We start from the raw sequence: 20,587 nt of genomic DNA on the forward strand, positions 1-20,587 counted from the left end.
GACAGCAAAATATTGACGTAGATCAAACGTTTATTTAGTATTGTCTATACGTAACATGCACTGTTTGGTTATACCTACAGGCTCCACCAGAGCATGATGTGTTGATACAGGGCAATGCTAAAACAACCCATTAGCCAACACAAATAATTTTGCAAGAAAGCATAATGTTATTTTGGTCCTCTGATAACCCATAATATTATTCTTATCTCTTCTTATTAAAGTGACTAACACAGTAGATCTAGCTACTGAAAGCTTTAACTTCCTGCACATGACAAATACCTGGTATATAGAATAGTTATGGATAGAGCTGCTTTCACAGTATAAATCTAGATAGATAGTGTATACAGCAGGGAAAAAAGCAAACCAGAATGGGAGTTTCAAATCAGCTCCTACTGACATTATTGATCACCGATCACCTTGCTCATTTCCACTTCTGCTGGTAAGACATGCACAATAGCTATAGATCTATATCTATTATAATATTATTTTTGCAGCCCAGGCTCAATTCAGAGGATGCTTCACTGATCCTGACTGTACTGCTGCTTTGGCACCTTCTTCCAATGCTGAGGACTGTTGTGTCAATAATAATGAAGGACTGTATTACGATAATGGTGGTCAATGCTAGTGCATAGGTAAGTGTTAATTTTTGGCTTGGAATGTTTGCGAGCATCAGATAATTATGCGAATGTTGCAAGCGTGATCACTTCCAATAACAAAACCTATTGTGATCCCTGCCAGAATGCAATTATTTATAGTTATATCGCAAAGGGTCAAACTTTCAGTAGATTTGTGGTTTCACCAGCATATAATATTCTAATACGGTAACTGATAAAGGACAGTTTTTACATCACGTAAAACGCCTCACTCCTACTTATTATCGATCTCTTATTCTTCGATTCCAGGCCCTTAAGTTAGTCTGAAGTTCATATACATCGGTGTGCAATGTGCAAGCGTTGTGTGTGTGTGTGTGTGTGTGTGTGTGTGTGTGTGTGTGTATGCATGTGTGTGTAAACTGCTATAGCTGTTGCAAAATAATGTGAGTTACAGGTATGCCTGTAGTTTTGCTTGTTATTGCAGCCTTTTCAGTAGAGTGCATAGCAAAACTTGTCCATGGAGTGTTGCTACTCTACTTAGTGATTATAGTTACCTCTGTACATCTGCATTAGAACGCTTCTAGCTATTGGTAGCTGCAAAAATGAGAAGAGAGCTGCAAGGCTCTATATACTGTACTGATGCAGCAGCCATTAATTATACTTTTGGCACCCTTTTTAGCATCAATGATGGCCAATTATTTCCCACTCTTTGAGTTTCCATCTGAATACGTACGTTTATCTCTACTGCATATGTAGCTTTGACACATTCATCAAGCTTTTATGTCACTGTACAGTGTACGGCTTTGGCTCGGACTCCTTCACTAGACCAGAGGCCTAATTTCCTTACAATGTTCCATTTGCAAACTTCAAGGGTATATATAGGTCAGAGTGTTGTTTCTCTACCTCTCAACCCTGGCGGAACTACCTCTATCACCTTCCAAGCAGACAGAGTGGCATTGGAACCAGATGAGACTTTTGTGTTGGAGTTGGCACTGCTTAATGTGGCCAATGTTAACTGAGCACTTTTTGATTCATCTTAATTTGCCAAATGTTTTTTTTCGGAGTAGGCAGGAGTTCATTATACAGGAAAGCACTGGTAAAAAAAATTATGCAAATTATGCAATTCTGATTAATTTTATTATTAGCCTTCGTTTTTCGGCTGAGAGAGAGTGATGAAGTTGTGGATGAGGATGATGGCTTCATCCCCATTGAGGTGACAGTGGCCAATGAGGTAGAACTGGCCTCCGATATCTCACTAGTTCTGACACCAATGATCGCTCCTGAAGATTTTACACCTCTATCAACTACCAGACCAATTGCAAAAGCTAACACTAGTAAGCTGTAAGGTTTCTTTATAATTATTTAATTCACTCTGACCATAGTTCCAGGCAAGATAGATTTCTTTGCTACACCCATCACACTGAATTTTATGGCTGGTGGGGAGATTCTTTTGGCTGGAGATGCATTGATATTTGATGACCTGATTGACGAAGCCTTAGAGTATTTTGTTTTTCTTTTAACTTTTCAAGATCCCGATAATGTGCCACCATTAGCTTTAATTGAAAGCAATGGTGGCGATACAATTCGCATCGACATTATAGACAACGATGGTGAGTTAAAGCATATCATGCGTGTAGTGAGCCTTGAACAGAAAGAAAGTTGTCCATATCGGTACCTTCACTCATCCTACATAATACACACAAGTGCACGTTCGTATGAAGCATTTTCTAATATACATGCAATAAATCGTGTATACAGATATCTTTATTGGGTTTGCTCTACCAAGTACAACGTATCCAGAGGTAGAAAGTGATCACCAAATTCAAATTATCAAAGGAGCAGGAAATGTCACTGAAAAAACCATCAGCTTTGTGGTTCAAACTGCTCCAGAGGGACTTGGAACTGCAACTCCCTCAACTAACGGAGAGGACAACGATTTCTTTATTCCATCATCAAGTTTCCTATCAATAGGACCAGAGGAAACTGAAACATTCGTAACAGGTTTGACTATATTTGCGGACAATCTGCCTGAGGTAACAGAAGTTGCTCAACTCAGACTAAGTCTGCCCACTGATGGAATGTTCCCAGAGTTTGAGACCCTTCCCCAATACCCTGAATTCTTCATCATTATTGAAGATGATGACCGTGAGTTATTATATTAGTACAGTATATTATTTTAGTAATAATAAATTGAAACTTTTCAGCATTTCGCATTGGCTTCGAGAACACCTCGTACATAGTTAACAAAGGGATTGGATTTCTGGAAGTGTGTGTGAGATTGTTTGAACCTCCAGAGGAAGATTCAATAGTAGAATTAACCATCGATATTGGGGTTGAAACTGTACAAGGCTCAGCAGGTATTGTGTGTAGAGATGCTGTTACAACACTGTCTATTGCATTCTGTTTGATTCACAGATGGAAGTGACTATACGGAAAGGACTGGACCCCGTGATGCCCATTTTGTAAGCTTTAGCGATATGTTTCGTCGGAGTTGCATCATGGTTCAGATAGAAAATGATACTCGTTACGAATTTGAAGAGCAGTTTTCTCTTCGATTTATTGAGGTTGAAGGCACTACTTTACCTAGTACCCTTGTACTCGATCCATCTGTCAGTAACAACAATTTTGGACAATAAAGGTAAAATGATGAATGTACTGCATGTATGAACAGTATATGCTATTGGAATGTTTGCTAACCAAGTACCAAGATGTATCCGTAAGTCAAGCGGTTAAGTAATGCTACCCAGCCTGTTATCCCTTTACCAGTCAAATTGTTGTAAATTTTACAACAATCTGGGAAGGAGCGTGTTATCAACTTGTGAATGTTGCATGATATTGGATTCTGTGGCAGATTGGATAGTATCATGAAGCGATTATCCTTTGAAGTTCTGCTGAGCTGTTCAATTAGGACACTTAAAAAAAAAGGTTTAAAACAAGCTATACAGCATGTAGAACTGAGTAGTATCCATTGGCAGACCCTCTGGACTATCTTGGTAGCCATAGAATATTTTCGAAGAGGAAGCAGCAAGCCATTTGTGTACACAGGCACTTCACAAGTGGACACAAGCTCTACAATAGTCTACATGCTTGCTAAGCAGCTTAGTTGACCAGAGTGCAGCTTTTAGAGGCCACACATACTTCCATCGAGGCAGCAGCAAGGCATAAAATCGATGGTTAGTTTGTGCACAGCATTGACCCACGCCCATCTCTACAAGCCATAGCCACTTCATTGGGGGCGGCGATAACATCAAGCTAATTTGGTGGGTTGGGCTCAGATGCAAACTAAAGTGATGCAAACTAAAGTGATGGAACTGTTCCAGGTTCCAGATTGTGTGCGGCTGACCTGTAAAGGCAGTGGCGTATCCAGCTAGGGGCTCAGGGTGCTCAAGCACCCCCCTAAGCTTAACATTAATTACTGCAACTTACTGGATAGCTGGGAGCTGAGCCTGAGCTTGCACTACAGAGCTAGCTAGAGCTCGCAGAAGAGTTTTATACTGTTGGAGACCACACCCTTCAGATATCCAAGTTTCCTGAGCATGCGTACTGTGACTTATTAATACCACAAAAATTAATAGTACAAGCCAAGAGTCTGCATCAGGAGGTTGTTCCCTGTCAGTGTCTATATAATTCAGAAAGCACCAGCAGAGGACTAGAAACTAGACTACGAGGTAGAGGACAAAGAATCTTAAACAATGGTTTTGATACAGATTTTCTTGGTGATATACATGTAGTATAATTATTGTGCACTCTGCCTGTCACTAGCTGCTCAGCAGAGAGGCCGTCTTTCAGTGGTCTGAAGAGAATAAAGACAGCAGTACAATCACACACAGAACGATCGACTAACTGGACTAACTTCTACACATACACCATAACATACCTGTAGATAGTGATAATAGCTATAGAGATGAGTCAATTGTAGCATATAATACTCTATCTATGGTTGTAGGCAATGCATGGTAGAGTTGATATCATTGTGACTGTTCTTTATCAAGGTGTCGCAGTAGAGGTGGGTGTGGCTTCCGGTGCGTGGGCTGACCTCAAAAATTTCGCGCTGTCGCGCGACCTGAGCACTCTCCTACTGATATTCCTAGAAACGCCACTGAAAGGGGTATATAATTATAGTGAGTGAATACTAATGGTGGATGATGATGTATAATTTTTGTCCAGCATGTTACAGGACTGTTCCCTTGATTCTGCTTATGTATTATTATAACGTACTTCTTTCAGTGGTTGAGTGTCTTCTTCATTCTCAATGGTAGCATTTCCTATTCTCCTGACATGGATGCCACTTACAGCTGTGACACTGGATACTTCTTGGATGTGTCTCAGGGTAGCAGAGTGAGAACTTGCACGTATAATTATGATCCAATAGACTCAATGGGAGTGTGGAGTGGACAGGAGCCTCGCTGTGTTAGTACGTCATTGAAATAATTATACTAAAAAGATAACTACGAGCGTTCATTGATGTTGTATGCAAGTATACAGTGTGAAGACCTGTCACCTCTTGGGAATGGATCCATCTTGTATCACATTGGCACCTCTTTCCTGGGAACCATAGCAATGTATACGTGTGAGGATGGGTTCTTCCTAGATGGGGATAATGAGAGGAACTGTACCACTGGAGAGGCAGGAAGTAGAATGGTGTGGGTGTGGACTGGCCAAGAACTACAATGTGTCCGTAAGTAATTTTCCATGCGGTTGCATTATAATAGCCTTTAATCACATAATGTTATCACATGTACAGCTTTGTGTAATGATCTTCCACCACTCGCTAATGGAATGATCATCTACAATGCGTCTGAAGGACCACATAGGACAGTTGCTACGTACACTTGTGATGAAGGGTTCAAGCTTCTAGGAGATGAGATAAGGACATGTGAAGATGGAGTGTGGGCGGAAGCTAGTCCTCTTCAGTGTGCACAAGAAGGTGTGCTGCGATACGTGAACATTATAGATCCCTATATATAACAGCATCACTGTGTGCTCACACTGCATGGGCATGCATAGTGTATACATCTGAAGCACCATGCATGCACTTATCTGTATCAAATTTACTGTTATCTCAGAGTATACTCAAAGCCATTCGTGAATATAGGGAACATGTATATAGTTATGTGTATGTTTTTAGCTCAAAACAGGACTTAAGATCAACTTACTTATATGTATATTTTTATTGCAGCTCCAGGTGCTGTTATTGGCATTGTGATTGGATCATTGGGTCTTATAGTTGCTCTATTGGTGGTCGTCATTTTACTGATTGCTCTGAGATATTGGAGGTATAAATCAAAGACCTTGGGTATCAATGAAAATAGTCCACCAGATATGTGACTTTAGTTTCTCTGTATTACTAATGCCAGCCTTGACTGTACTTAATGATTGCTGTACGTCCCTCCCCTCTCACCTTGCATGCAGGAGGCCTGATGTTGCTGATGAGCTTCCTGACCATGCATATCTATGATTATATAAATGTATTTCAAGGGGGAATTTAGAAACTTCCACTGGAAACCCTAAACCCTCTACAGCATGGAATGATGCTTCAGAGGTGCAGTTTGAACTAACACCCTGTGAGGCTTATGGGCCTGTGACTGAGTCCCCATGCACGTTGATAGCTGAACAATGTATAAATGCACAGGATATTATAGTTGTGAACTGATGTACTCTTCCATTAACATAATATTTTTATTAAAGCTTGTACAGTTTGCCATGCCCTTATAATTATTAAGTTGTATTCACTTAACTGGCTATTAATTTTCGAAGGGTACAGTCATTGCATAGCAATATTGAAAATGTCACACTCAAAACGTTCTCGTATAGCCAACAAACGCTCAGCTGCATGATTTTAGTTATAAATTATTATCGCATATGACTCCAACGAGGAGAACATTATAATTATTTATATATAGTATAATAGTGACTGCTGCCACCTACACATGCAACGAGGGCTATATTATGTATAATTATGTTTTGGGTAGCCTCCTTCACGGGCCTGGGAGAGGGGACAACGGGACGAGGGGATGAGGCTGATGTTGGGGATGTTACAAGGACATGCTGTTCCTGGGAATGAATTTAAACGATTTCAATTGGGAGGGGAGGCAGACAGATGCATTGTAAATTAATCACGATGGAGCTTGTAAGAATATTGAAGTTTCCCTGGACCAGCGTAGTGCATCTATTGTGATGATGTTTCTGTTACGGATTATAATAAGGCTGCTGGAATAACCGTTCGAAGCTTCCGTAATCGTGTGAGGATCGTGGTTCCCAACTGTGCCGATATCGATCTTGTGATGTTGGTGTCATGTCTGAACACAAACCTTCTGGAGCAAATCAAGCACTATAGTTAGAATGAGATCATCTTCCACGCTGCACTGTTTAGGGAATTCTTATTGTGGTTATTTGGCTTCGTATAGTTGTCATGAATTATCCATAATATCATTACACACATTATATACACAATGATGAATTGTTTACTGCTGCATAGTGCACAGGAATTGGAAGCTACCCAAGGTCATTCCATTGAGTACTATAGGCCATCTGCCTGTAATATACGTTGAACACACATGCATGATGATAATAATAAATGAACAAACTAGTTATCAACAATCACTTGGACAATAGGTAACCCAATCACACACATCCTTGTCAATATTTTTCAGTATTGAAGCAAAAGGAGTGCCATAGCAACCATAGAACTTTGATCAAAGGAATGGGTGGTGGTTTTGGACAGATGCATGGCCATGGCATTTGCCCACATTACATAATGTTTACCACTGACCAGATGCAGGAATTGGAAGCTACCCAAGGTCACCCCATTGAGTTACTAGGCCATCTGCCTGTTGGTTTGCTCTAAGATAATTATAATGCTTCATTGTGCACATTGATTGATGATTGTATTAGATAGCCCATAGGAGAATGCTATATTGTGCGGGACAGATGCTTCGAGTTGTGTTGACTGTAAATTCTGAATGTAAATAGCCTTTTTTGTATCGGTTAGATCATAATGTAAATTGTTATATGTCATAATTATATTATGGAATGGATTTATACTCATCATAAATCTAAACCATCAGAGTGTCCCTATCAAAGCAAGGTTTTGACATTTTGGTTTTGACATTTTGGTTGGAGGGTGGCCGGTGGCCTCAGGTCTCAAAAGGTCACTTTCCCATGCACAGTGCAGTGGTTCCTTTGATCTCAGATTGAGGTCAAAATGCAACAAACATTTTATAAATCATGGGGTACAATTTGTGGGACATGATTATGGTTAACCGTGCATGCTATTTTAATACCAACACAACAACAATTATAATATAATTATTACATCTCTAAATTGCAATTGCAACTATTAGACCGTGACTTAGGTTCAAGTATCAAGACTATAATTATAGCTGTACAGTAACATGCTCATGACTTTGAAACGATTGTCGTAATTCAGGTTCTCTCCCACTTTAGTGCTGATCAGATGATCTCCTGCCAATTCACTTTAGCTAAAAGTAGTCACATGACCATGCTATATAACTTAATCTACATGTAAGAGTGAGTGTGCTTTAAAAGTTAATTGCAATAATTATTGTTTAATGCACACCGTTTCGAAAAAGTAGACATTGAATAACATGGATTCAAAGGTAGCCAGACAAAACCAGATAATCCACATTCTGTGTCAATAGTTTGTAAAATAATCTTCGAATATAATAATATCCTATACTCAGGTTGTCTCATGAATCAGCCGTCCAAAGAAGGGCGGCTGATTCATGAGACTAATAATTATATAGTCCTTGATTTCATGTTTTTTGCATTAATGTACATTTTTAAGGGGCTAAGGATTGATCCTTGGGGAACTCCTGATGATACATTTGTCCAGTTTGATGTACAGTTGTCTCTTGTTTTCTTTTAGTCAAGAAAGCTTGAAACCAGTTTAGTGTGTTGCTTTGTATTCCAGCTTTCAGAAGGCTCCTCTTGTGACACAATATATATATATAAGGCTATAACTTTACCACAAAACAGGAACATGCATCATTATGGCTTCATTTCCTGTGGTAGGCTGTCATGCATTTTAGTCATTTCCATCCCTTCAGTCAGTCATTATCTGCTCTGAGCAGGTATCACAAGAGTTGAGGCCAAGATGGAACGTTTGCTACTGTCACTGGCTATCTTTTACATCAGCACATCAGTTGGTATGCTCAAAGTAGCTATATACAATAGATAGAAGTATTTCATGGAGTTTGAAAAAAGGCAACCTATAATTATAGAATAACTATGTTTTTGTGTGTGTACTAAGTAATTGCTTGTTTAATCCCATGCATGCTTGTGTATACTGCATGCAGTTATACAATAAGCAATAGGTTAAGCTGCTCAGCCACTCAATTATCTTATGCCTTGAGCCATATAGCTGCATGTACGAGGGATACAGTAAAGCTGACTGCATGTGTGCATGTGTGTGTCGATTCCAGCTGTAACTGCTCAACGGTTGCAAAACTAATACCGTATAGCTAGAAATTTCTGCGGCCCAAAAATTCTGCGAATTCTGCGAATGAATCAGAAATATTATACACAAATGCTTATTAACCACGCCTAATTTAACAGTTGAAAGTTTAATATTATCCGCAGAAGGTCTTTTTTACAGCTATTGGCAGAATTTTGGGCCCCATAAATTTCTAGCTATAATATATACAGTAGAGTAAACAATAGAACTTCGAACTACACGTATTTTCGAACGATTTAGCACCACGGTAAGCAAAAACAAACAGCGTTATGCAGAATCTGACCCTACACAAGCCGACTTACATGCCTTAGGAACAAGCTGGGTTGAATAGCAACGTCGTAGCTCTTGCAATGATGAAGTAATAATCCAGAAAACAAAAGTGTGCGATAGTTGGAATTTCGAAAAAAGTAATGCATCCCCGAACCGAGGTACTTGCCGCTTTAATTAGCTAATATCGAGCTTCCCATCAGCTTTAGTATGTCCTATTTAGTATGTAGTGAACATAAGCAACACTAAAATTACTTCACGCTACTCAAAACAAACAATAAACTTTCGAACAGTAAGTGCTGAATCAGCACTTTTAACACCCACGTGGATGGTTGTATAAAATCTGCTGTATAACATTCCAGGCCAAAAATTGACACTGACCTATGCACTGGAAGCATTGACCACCATCATCGTAATACAGTCCTTCATTATTATTGACACAACAGTCTTCAGCATTGGAAGAAGGTGCCAAAGCAGCAGTACAGTCAGGATCAGTGAAGCATCCTCTGAATTGAGCCTGAGCTGCAAAGATATAATAGATATAGATCTATAGCTATTGAGCATGTCTTACCAGCAGAAGTGGAAATGAGCAAGGTGAGCAATGTCAGTAGGAGCTGATTTGAAACTCCCATTCTGGTTTGCTTTTTTCCCTGCTGTATACACTATCTATCTAGATTTCTACTGTGAAAGCAGCTCTATCCATAACTATTCTATATACCAGGTATTTGTCATGTGCAGGAAGTTAAAGCTTTCAGTAGCTAGATCTACTGTGTTAGTCACTTTATATAATTATGGGATAAGAATAAGAATATGGTTTATCAGAGGACCAAAATAACATAATGCTTTCTTGCAAAATTATTTGTGTTGGCTAATGGGTTGTTTTAGCATTGCCCTGTATCAACACATCATGCTCTGGTGGAGCCTGTAGGTATAACCAAACAGTGCATGTTACGTATAGACAATACTAAATAAACGTTTGATCTACGTCAATATTTGCTGTCTACTCACTGCGTGTACCGTAAAGCGCCATGAAATGCAAATTATATGGACTAACAGATCTTGACAAACAATAATTATAATACTTATAAATTTTATTTAACTGAATAGCTAACCATACACTCACATCATCAAGAACAATTTTATAATAATGATTCAAACGTTCATCAGAATAATTATAGCATTACTCACATTCACTCATGTACAAACTTAATGTTAATTCTGTAGTTTTTCGACTAAATCTATACACACAATTATTGCACAAAAGTTGTGTTAGGCTGCACATCTGGACTCCTCGAAATGGCTGTAGCTGAAGTCAGTGGCGTACGGTGTTTCCACTCTGTAGTCAGTGTACTCCCCGAATATCACTGGACTGTTGACTGTATCGTCGAGGATCTCGTACAGAGGAGCGGCCTGGTTTTGTCCAGCATAGAGACAGTACTCCATCTTGTGCTCCCAGGTTAGAGGCCAGAGCCAGCCGACAAAAGATCGCTGTGGCTCGTTGGGATGGTTGGTGGTTACGACATAGTAGCCGTCGCTGTTGACTCCATCCTGCACAGGTCCAGTGTAGGGCTGTACTTGGATAGGGACGTTCCAGAATTGACCTGCACAATAAAAATAATAATTATTGTACTATCGGAAACATATCAGCATCAATCAACACTTTTACACATCGTAAATCACCCACATGACTGTAGATTACCATCTTTCTATACCCCTATAATTATACCTATATAACTATACATAGATACTATAATTCCTACTCACCCAGCAATCCGTGCGACCGTTCAGCAAGGTCCAGTCCTCTAGCAATCACGAACCGAATATTATTAGCGTGGAAAATGATTTCATTCTCGTCAGTGCTTGCTCTGCTCCAGAAGGTTGTGTTCAGACATGACACCCACATCACAAGATCGATATCGGCACAGTTGGGAACCACGATCCTCACACGACTACGGAACCTTCGAACGGTTATTCCAGCATTTATGTAATCCGTAACAGTGACGTTATCAATAGATGCACTGCACTGGTCCAGGGAAACTTCAATATTCCTACAATTTCCATTTGCATCTGTAGCTCGCACGTATATGGCGTCAACGATGTTGATATCCTCATTTGGTATAACTCTAGCATAGCGAGCGTTCACGCTGACACAAGCGTCACTGACAAGATTGAACAAACCACCGTCGTCACCGTGCACCTCAAAGCATAGATTAATAGGGTCGTTCTCTCCAACATTCATGATCAAAGTCTTGTCGGGCACGTTTAGTGGCACGGAGAAGAGAGGGTCTCCAGATACGGTATCGTTGACTGTCATCAAGGTAACTGTAGAAATGCATGAGAAATATATACATATATAGTGTGTGGATCATGACTACCATACAATCGTATACACACAGTGCACAAATATTATAAAGAGATGCACAAGCGCCTGCGCCAGTACGATTTAGGAGAAAGCAATATCATTGAAGCACACACCACACAGCATACGTAATTCAATAATACTATTATAGACTAGCTATAAAAAGTTCTAGTACATAACTACAAGTTTTACCATCGGAAAAATGTTAAACAGTAAATTGAAAGGTTCAACTACAAACACATATTAGAATCGAATTGATTGTACGCGAAATCGGTTTCGAACTGTCCGGAAACAATATAGTCGGTGTAAATTCCCTCGATCACTGGTCCATTAGCAGGACCAGCCGGCACCTCGTACACACTACCAGCGTGCCCATCTCCGGCATACAGACAATACATTCGTCTTTCGTATTCCCAGCTAGGGAATCGCAACCAGGCAATAAATTGCCTAGGGGAATCGCCTGGGGAATTGATAATTACGCTGAAGGTGGCAACGTCATCTTCGACTTGAGGCTCTGTGAAAGGTCCGTTATAAGGCACCACTTGGATAGGGATATTCCAGAATTGGCCTGTGGAAATGAGTAAAAATATAATGTAATCAGTGATCACAATCTACGTATGATTATACAATAACTCACCGAGAATACCGTGTGATTCTTCACGGAGATTCAGTCCGCGGGCAACCACAAAACGAATTGCCTCTCCTTGGAAAGTGAATTCGGTTCCATCAGCGTTAGTACGATTGGTGCTCCAGAAAGTTTGCGTCTGACACATGACCCACATGACCAATCCTCTAGTAGAGCCGCAGTTTGGAACAGCTATACGCACTCTGGAAGGATACTTTCTCACCATAATATCGTTCATCGAATACATATCATTAATCACCACACCGTCCACTGTAGCCGTACACTGATCCAGCAACACTTCGATATTGTGACAAGACCCGTTGCTATCAACTGCTCGAACTGAAATATCATCAACAATGTTTATATCTTCCCCAGCGGCAATTTGTTGGTAGTGAGCATTAACACTGACGCAATCGTCACTCACAAGGTTAAAGTAAGCGTCTGAACTGCCATGAACTTCGAAACAGAGATGAATAAGATCGTCTTCCCCCAGTGGCATTATAGCTGACTTGTTTTGAACATAGAGGGGAACGGTCATCAGGGGGTCTCCAATCACAGTGTCGTTGACTCGAACGACGTTGATAACTGCGTGTGTGTGTGTGCGTGTGCGCGCGTGCGCGTCTATGTGCATGTACAAGGTATGTAAATGTCCATGTGGTACTGTGCAAGGGAAATGATGTGTTGTACTGGTATATAATATAATGTACTCGTATAATTATAATAGCTATTATAAACAACATTTGTCATACTATCACTTACGGACACATCTTGGAGGCAGGTTAGTGAACACTCCCACAGCATCGCCGTTCAAATCGTCAATACAGGTTCTCGTCTCAGATCCTCCCTGGGTAATATCCAGCCTAAAGCCGTCATTGCAAGTGTAAGTGGCCACGGTGCCCAGGTCATAGTTAGACGTGGTGTCGGGAGCGTAGGTGATCATACCATTGGTAACTTGTTCAAGGGGAAGACACTCAATGGCTGCATAGGAATAATTTCATGGTCATACAATCCTGTAATTATGTAAGTACATGCATTGAGCGAATAAATAATTAGAATAAGCTGACAACTTACGGATACATGCTGGCGCTTGCCCACTAAACACTCCCTCTGCATCATTGTCCAAATCATCAAAACAAGTTCTAGTCACAGATCCCCCTAGAGAGAGGTCCAGAACAAACCCAGCATTACAGTCGTAAGTAGCCACAGTGCCCAGATCATAGTTAAATGTGGTGTCGGGAGCGTAGGTGATGAATCCGTTGGCAATGGTCGTTAGAGGAGAACACTCAACAGCTGTGTGTACAGAAAAGAGAACAAGTGTAAGCAGTATGTACTTGCACTAACAGTACTAGCGGGTTATTTTTGTATTGTGGAAATTTTCGTAGATTTCATATTGAAGAGCATCATACGAAAATTAAAACTACGAAATTATTCTAGACTCAACGTCACTATTCTGAGTTGTAAGAAAATGTAGGTTTTGTGTGTTAGCACCAAACAATGGTTAATGGCAGCCAGGGCAACTACTCTTGGGATTAATACGGGGGTATCCCTTTTCTCACACTACCAGCTCGGGCTTGAGCACAGCATTTATTGTGCCCCTCGTTGTGATCTTTAGGTGAGGCATAGCCTCTTAAAGTTTACCCGTTCGGGTAGCGTGGCTTCACACGCCTTGGCACGCTACTGAACGGGTGGTGGCTTTACATCGCCTTGTATTTGGGCCCAAGTTATTAGTTTATGGATTGGTGCTCACCTCTTGCCAAGTGGTCTGAATATTTAAATGAGATTGTTCGTACGAAAATTTGCACTAACGAAAATTACCCGCTATTATACGGTACATAAAATAGCGGCAAGAATATTCCAAGAAGTTCATGATGGATAACTTACGGATACAGCTTGGCTCCTGACCACTCCACACTCCAATCGCATCCATTCCATTATCGTCAATACATGTTCGTACTTGACTAGCCGCAGTTACATCAAGAAAGAACCCAGCATCACAAGTGTAGGTTGCATCAGTTCCCAGATCAAAATTAGGGGAGATATCGGGAGAGTAGGAGATCATGCCATTAGTAAAGGTCGGTAGAAGAAGACACTCGATGGCTGTGTGTACAGAAGAGTTAATAATAATAATAATAGCGATACAATGGGAAAATTGCAGTAGTAAACCATTATATTGATTACCAACTAAATTCTGACAACTTACGGATACATGCTGGTGCTTGTCCACTAAACAATTATTGTGCCCCCCGTTGTGATCTTTAGGTGAGTCATAGCCTCTTAAGGTTTACCCGCTCGGGTAAACCTTAAGAGACTATGAGTAGGTGTACATAAAGTCAGACGTACATGAGGCTATATAATTATACACCAATGCTAAAATCAGAAAATTGTTGACATTGGACCACATAGTTATGGCTGTTCAACCCACCCCCTCCCCATGGTTTAATCAATGGTTCAGTTACTCTTCAAGCTGCCATAACTGGATCCAATTTCAACGATTTTATGACTTTCTGAAAGCTTAGAAAGAGACGTTTTAAGATAGACAATTATTTGGCCACCATACATGCATGGAGTTCCAAAATCCTGACAAAAATCGACAGCTAGTTTGAGACAGATGATAATAAGACAGTACTTACGGACACAGGTTGGTTGTGAGCCAGTGAACTCTCCTAGATCGTCCAATCCATTATCATCTTCACAAGTTCTGACCTCATTTCCGACAGATAAGTCCAAGAAAAACCCGTCATTGCAAATGTAAGTGGCAGTTGTTCCAAGCATGTAGTTAGGAGTCATGTCTGGACCATATTCAATCCTGCCATTTGGTATGCCAGGTAGAGGGGTGCACTGAATGCCTGTAAACAATATTTTTTGAAGGATCATACAGTCTTTTTTGTTAGTTATTCTGGGATCTCATAAATTATACCACACTTATGTCACCACTAATTGATCTCATTGGTCAACAGCTGTAGGATATATAGAATATTAGCATACAGCCCAGGCATGCACAGTTTTTCAAGTTGTTTTTTAGTTGTTCAAGAAAGTAAGCAAAGAGAAAAGAGCCATGCTTGACGGTACTAAGACTCAAAGCGACGGCAGAAACAGGGAAGGTGCTCTCCAACAAGATGGCTAAGCTTCCATGGGTCCATGGGTGCGATTTAGATACATTTTTTCGAAGAAGAGCTTGCAACTCCAGTAAGGGACGTCAAATGGTCAACACTTGGGCCAAGGAAGCTCTTGAGCATCTGTAGGAGTCGACATGTTGCTCAACTAGCTCTTTGACGGCTGCAAAATTCGGCATAGTCTTGTTCTTTTTGCAGTCTGCATCGTGGATTGAATTGTTGCTAGGGGGAGATCCTTTTATAGTGCTGCGGTCAGTGGCGTAGGTAGAGGGGGGCTGACGGGGCTAGAGCCCCCCCTTTTGTGCTCCATCAACTCCAACTACCATAAGACCTCGATTTAAGGCGACCCTCCAAATATGCAACACCCAGGAGCTTCAGCAATTTTCTGACCTCTAAAAGTAGCGACAGCTGCATTGACAATTATTTTTTAATGTCGCGTTCTAAATAGAGGTAAATGTAGCCACTCCCTAGCCTCGATTGTAGCCCACTGGAAAATCAGTGTTTTTAAGCGACCTAAAATCGAGGCAAGTAGACTCTGTAAAGTTACCTCCAATTAGATGCGACCCTCTAAATATGCGACACCAGGACTTCAATATAATTTTTCAACCTCCAAAAGATGCGACCTCTGGCTTCGTAATTATTAAAAAGTGTCGCTTTAAATTGAGATCTTACGATAAGCTTGAATCACTGTGATCTGTCAATCTATTCTGCACTGTACGCATGCATATATAGTTACTAGAATGATGTCATTCAATGGAATGTGGGCAGGGCCATCTAATGCGCATGCTGATTGCTGAGGGAAAGTGATGACCTTTTTTTGGATGTTATTCAACGCCTGCTCTGGCCCTACTCAACAACCGATTTGTATACTTCTCAAAATCCTGGCTACGCCACTGGCGGTCGGGTGGTATAAGTCAGATATGCCACACCTACTCGGAGGATATGTACCCATATATCCTCCGCTACCATGGTTACATATCCCCCGGCTACGCATCAGAGTAACCACGGTAGCGGAGGATATGGGTGCATATCCTCCTCTTAGGTGTGGTATATCCTATACTTATAATTATGTATCCCAATTTCAAAAATAAATTGGGTGTCTCATAATTATATTGTATGTTCTGATGATAGAGATCTATAAGCTGCAGTACTTACGAACACAAGCAGGCTCCTGGTCACTAAACACTCCCACAGCATCATTGTCTCCATCGTCAATACACGTCCTCACTTCAACACCAATGGAGGTATCTAAAGTGTAGCCCTCATTGCAGCTATAAGTTGCTGTAGTACCGAGCTCAAAGTTAGGGGTCACGTCTGTAGCATAGACGATCATTCCATTGGTGAAAACGGGCAGAACACGACACTCAATAGCTGTATTAAGAATAAAGAACACGTCAAATGAAATCCCACAACAAATTATTATGCTACGTACATTTAAAGCTAGGGCATCTGCAATTAATCTCAATCTGGACAATTATACTTACGGATACATCTTGGTGCTTGTCCACTAAATACTCCCTCTGCATCATTGTCCAAATCATCAAAACAAGTTCTAGTCATAGATCCCCCTAGGGAGAGGTCCAGAGCAAACCCAGTGTCACAGTCATAAGTAGCCACAGTGCCCAGATCATAGTTAGGTGTGATGTCGGGAGCATAGGTGATGACTCCATTGGTAATGGCCGTTAGAGGAGAACACTGAATGACTGTACAATAGTTAGCCATAATGTTATCCAAAAAATGCAGTGGAGGTATAAATTATAATAATTTTTATAGGGACATATCTCACTTACGGATACATCTTGGAGCCTGTCCACTAAACACTCCCTCTGCATCATTATCCTCATCATCCACACAAGTTCTAGTCATAGATCCCCCTAGGGAGAGGTCCAGAAAAAACCCAGCGTCACACTCATAAGTAGCCACAGTGTCCAGATCATAGTTAAATGCGATGTCGGGAGCGTAGGTGATGGCTCCATTGGTAATAGGGTCGAGGGGAAGACACTCAATTGCTGTAAAAACAAACTGTAAATGGTAAATGTAAAATGCAATAGCAAGGTTACTTAACAAGTGCAGCTTCATAAATTAAGAACACAATAACTACGCACAAATGAACCTTGACCTACAGATACCACCATCACTGTTAACCTTATTGGGCAGTCTTGAAAGCTGGCAATGACTGGCAATGAAATTATTCAGTAATGTATACGTATGTATGACTTACGAATACATCTTGGAGCTTGGTTATCAAACTCTCCAATAGCATCCAGTCCATCATCATCCACACAAGTTCTCATCTCAGATCCCCCTAGAGAGAGGTCCAGAAAAAACCCAGCGTCACACTCATAAGTAGCCACGGTGTCCAGATCATAGTTAGATGTGGTGTCGGGAGCGTAGGTGATGACTCCATTGGTAATAGGGTCGAGGGGAGGACACTCAATGGCTGTGAATGGTAAAATGTACAATGCAATGGCAAGGTTACTTAACAAGTACAGCTTCATAAATTAAGAACACAATAACTACGCACAAATAAACCTTGACCTACGGATAGCCATACTGGCCACCATCCCATAATCAGTAAATAAATGTATATAATTATATGACTTACGGATACATGTTGGAGCTTGGTTATCAAACTCTCCAATAGCATCCAGTCCATCATCATCCACACAAGTTCTAAAGGTAGATCCCCCTTGGGAGAGGTCCAGAAAAAACCCAGGGTTACAGACGTGAAAGGCCACAGTGCCCAGGTCATAGTTAGGTGTGGTGTCGATAGCGTAGGTGATAACTCCATTGATAATAGGGTCGAGGGGAAGACACTCAATAGCTGTGTGTACAGAAGAGTTAACAATAATAGCTGTACAGTGGGAAAATTGCAGTAGTAAACTATTATATATGGATACCAGACTAAATTGCATGTTGTCTTTTTAAAAGCTGACAACTTACGGATACATATTGGAGCTTGTCCACTAAACACTCCCTCTGCATCATTGTCCTCATCATCCACACAAGTTCTAGTCTCAGATCCCCCTAGGGAGAGGTCAAGAAAATACCCAGCGTCACAGGCATAAGTAGCCACAGTGCTCAGATCATAGTTAGGTGTGGTGTCGGGAGCGTAGGTGATGACTCCATTCTCAATTCCATCGAGGGGATTACACAGAATGGCTGCATCGGACAAAGATTGTCAGTATTCTTAGAATGCAAGTTTGCAGCTTTCATCTCACTAGTGAAGTAATAACTTACGTTGACACGTTGGTGGTACTCCACTGAAAGTGCTGTCACTCTGACAAACTCTGATCACATTTCCGATAAGAACGAACCCAGGGAAACAGATGTGCTCAGCGTTAGTTCCCTCGAGGTATGGAGCCATCGTGTCAGGTGAGTACTCAATACGACCATTAACAAGCAATTCCAACTCTTGACAAACAACTACGGGAGAAAAAAAATGTTGTATATCACTTGCAAAAAAATCTGCATCCCCAAGTTTGAGCACACGTCCTCTCAAACACCAGTCAAACTGGCTGTGTCATTGAACTACTGGCAATTGCTACATGTTGTGAGTATAACCATGAAACCACAGCGAAGTATGACTGTAGGCGCAAATCTGCGTACTACGCAAACGAAACAGAAACTTAAATTTTGCCTCTACTGTATGAGTAGCTAAAATTACAGCATAGTGTGTATATACATGTACATACCTTCGTCCTCGATGATGGTAGCGTTGGCAGTGCCTGGACTCAGGGACACTCTCTCCCCACTAATGATGGTTAGTGTACCTTGAAACATTTCATTATTCTCAAATATTGTATCATTGATCAATTCAACTGCGATCTGTATGGTTTGCATGCCTGCGCTCAGAATGATTGGCATGTTCATAATCGAAGTGTAGTCCACACCAGCCATAGCAGCAAAATCTGTGTGTGTGGGTGTGTGTGATGTGTGTGTGTGTGTGTGTGTGTGTGAGTGGGTGGGTGGTAAAGGTAAACGTGTGCATCAAGACTCTTACCTGCTATCAAACCGTCCACAGTTGAGAAGGACAACTCAATATCTCTGTCTAATATATGGCCACTAGTTACTCCCACAGTGAATATCATTGGTCCTTCGTCCTCCCTGGCAGAGTATGGCGGGTTGATAAAACCAACAGTCACCTCTGTATGGGTTAAGTAATTATAGTAATGTATTGTGTGTACATGATTGTATCCAACTGTCACCTCTGTACGTACATGTAATGATTAGCAATAATAAAACCAAGGAATCACCACTACAATTTACCGGTATCGTCCAAAATTGTGATGTTACTGCGAGCTGGATCGAGCACAAGGTTGTCAGGTAAACTAGTGCCTTCAAGTTCAATAAATCGCAGAGAAAACTGCTCTTCAAATTCGTAACGGTTGTCCTCTGTTATCTCAACCATGAAGCAACTTCGACGACTAGTATCACTAAAGAACAAAAAATAGGCGAAACGGGCTCCGGTCACTTCCGTATAGTCATCTCCATCTGTGAATCAAACAGAATGCAATACACAGCAATGTAGTATGCATCTCACAAACTATACCTGCTGTGCCTCGTACAGTTTCAACTCCAATACTGACGGTTAATGTTCCTAATGGAGTGTTTTCTGGAGGTTCAAACATTACCACGCACACTTCCTGCGTTCCAATTCCTTCGTTAACTATGTACGAGGTTCGCTCGAAGCCAATGCGGAATCCTGAAAGGTTAGTATTAATTACTACTAATTATATTAGTTATAACTCACGGTCATCATCTTCAATAATGATGAAGAATTCGGGATATTGGGGGAGGGTCTCAAACCCTGGGAACATTCCATCAGTGGGTAGACTTAGTCTGAGTTGAGCAGCTTCTGTTATCTCAGGCAGTTCGTCCGCAAATATATCAAAATCTACAAACACATTATTCTCCTCTGGTTCTATTGATCGCAAAGTTGATGATGGAATAAAGAAATCATTGTCCTCTCCGCCAGCTGAGGGAGTTGCAGTTCCAAGTCCCTCTGGAGCAGTTTGGAACAAATTAACCACAAAGCTGATGGTTTGTTCAGTGACATTGCCTGCTCCTTTGATAATTTGAATGTTAGGAGTAGCTTCTACCTCTGGATATGTTGTATTTGGTAGGGCAAATCCAATAAAGATATCTGCATGT

At 40.9% G+C, this 20,587-nt stretch overlaps 3 protein-coding genes and 1 long non-coding RNA gene across 19 annotated transcripts in view; 3 read left to right on the forward strand and 1 right to left on the reverse strand.

The window, feature by feature from the left end:
* The window catches only part of LOC135335843 (uncharacterized), a gene marked incomplete in the record, with an annotated part of 743,773 nt that overhangs the window by 580,916 nt on the left and 142,270 nt on the right, over positions 1-20,587 (forward strand).
* LOC135335856 (uncharacterized) overlaps positions 1-20,587 on the reverse strand; it is a 62,449-nt gene that overhangs the window by 39,589 nt on the left and 2,273 nt on the right. For 4 of the 8 annotated variants that reach the window (XM_064531464.1, XM_064531465.1, XM_064531463.1 and 1 more), the window contains exons 7-21: positions 20,187-20,579; positions 19,986-20,138; positions 19,703-19,927; positions 19,437-19,580; positions 19,129-19,344; positions 18,674-18,859; positions 18,377-18,595; positions 18,039-18,257; positions 17,655-17,873; positions 17,224-17,442; positions 16,918-17,136; positions 16,589-16,804; positions 14,951-15,166; positions 14,202-14,417; positions 13,392-13,610 (exon numbers count right to left, since the gene is read on the reverse strand). In XM_064531464.1, the coding sequence (XP_064387534.1) occupies positions 13,392-13,610; positions 14,202-14,417; positions 14,951-15,166; positions 16,589-16,804; positions 16,918-17,136; positions 17,224-17,442; positions 17,655-17,873; positions 18,039-18,257; positions 18,377-18,595; positions 18,674-18,859; positions 19,129-19,344; positions 19,437-19,580; positions 19,703-19,927; positions 19,986-20,138; positions 20,187-20,579 (3,279 nt within the window). Of the gene's footprint in view, positions 1-10,463; positions 10,938-11,100; positions 11,659-11,778; positions 12,264-12,332; positions 12,906-13,079; positions 13,299-13,391; positions 13,611-14,201; positions 14,418-14,950; positions 15,167-16,588; positions 16,805-16,917; positions 17,137-17,223; positions 17,443-17,654; positions 17,874-18,038; positions 18,258-18,376; positions 18,596-18,673; positions 18,860-19,128; positions 19,345-19,436; positions 19,581-19,702; positions 19,928-19,985; positions 20,139-20,186; positions 20,580-20,587 lie in introns of those variants that run through there. The other 4 variants (XM_064531468.1, XM_064531467.1, XM_064531466.1 and 1 more) reach the window with 4 other exon arrangements.
* On the forward strand, positions 224-6,325 carry LOC135336006 (uncharacterized). 9 transcript variants are annotated; one of them, XM_064531762.1, is made up of 13 exons: positions 224-439; positions 495-632; positions 1,388-1,689; positions 1,739-1,927; positions 1,976-2,203; positions 2,352-2,738; positions 2,798-2,950; positions 3,009-4,714; positions 4,821-5,007; positions 5,072-5,271; positions 5,338-5,520; positions 5,773-5,869; positions 6,006-6,325. In XM_064531762.1, exons 3-8 carry the CDS (start codon positions 1,560-1,562, stop codon positions 3,227-3,229), a joined length of 1,308 nt encoding a protein of 435 aa, XP_064387832.1. In that variant the 5' UTR covers positions 224-439; positions 495-632; positions 1,388-1,559; the 3' UTR covers positions 3,230-4,714; positions 4,821-5,007; positions 5,072-5,271; positions 5,338-5,520; positions 5,773-5,869; positions 6,006-6,325. The 9 variants fall into 9 exon arrangements, with proteins under 9 accessions (XP_064387832.1, XP_064387834.1, XP_064387829.1 ...); XM_064531764.1 differs by having other exon boundaries at positions 5,079-5,271; XM_064531759.1 differs by having other exon boundaries at positions 3,009-4,261; positions 4,356-4,714; positions 4,821-5,271.
* On the forward strand, positions 8,560-11,505 carry LOC135336165 (uncharacterized). The gene is made up of 2 exons (XR_010394783.1): positions 8,560-8,761; positions 9,699-11,505. It is a non-coding gene; the product is annotated as an uncharacterized LOC135336165 (long non-coding RNA).

Source organism: Halichondria panicea, chromosome 5 (genome assembly GCF_963675165.1).
Source record: "Halichondria panicea chromosome 5, odHalPani1.1, whole genome shotgun sequence".
NCBI classification, from domain to species: Eukaryota; Metazoa; Porifera; class Demospongiae; order Suberitida; family Halichondriidae; genus Halichondria; species Halichondria panicea.

Coding starts and splice junctions, on each gene's coding strand:
- LOC135336006 (XM_064531758.1), top strand. CDS start 1,560: ATGAGACTTTTGTGTTGGAGTTGGCACTGCTTAATGTGGCCAATGTTA. Junction 1,928..1,975: donor AATTGCAAAAGCTAACACTA/GTAAGCTGTAAG, acceptor CTCTGACCATAG/TTCCAGGCAAGATAGATTTC. Junction 2,951..3,008: donor AACTGTACAAGGCTCAGCAG/GTATTGTGTGTA, acceptor TTTGATTCACAG/ATGGAAGTGACTATACGGAA.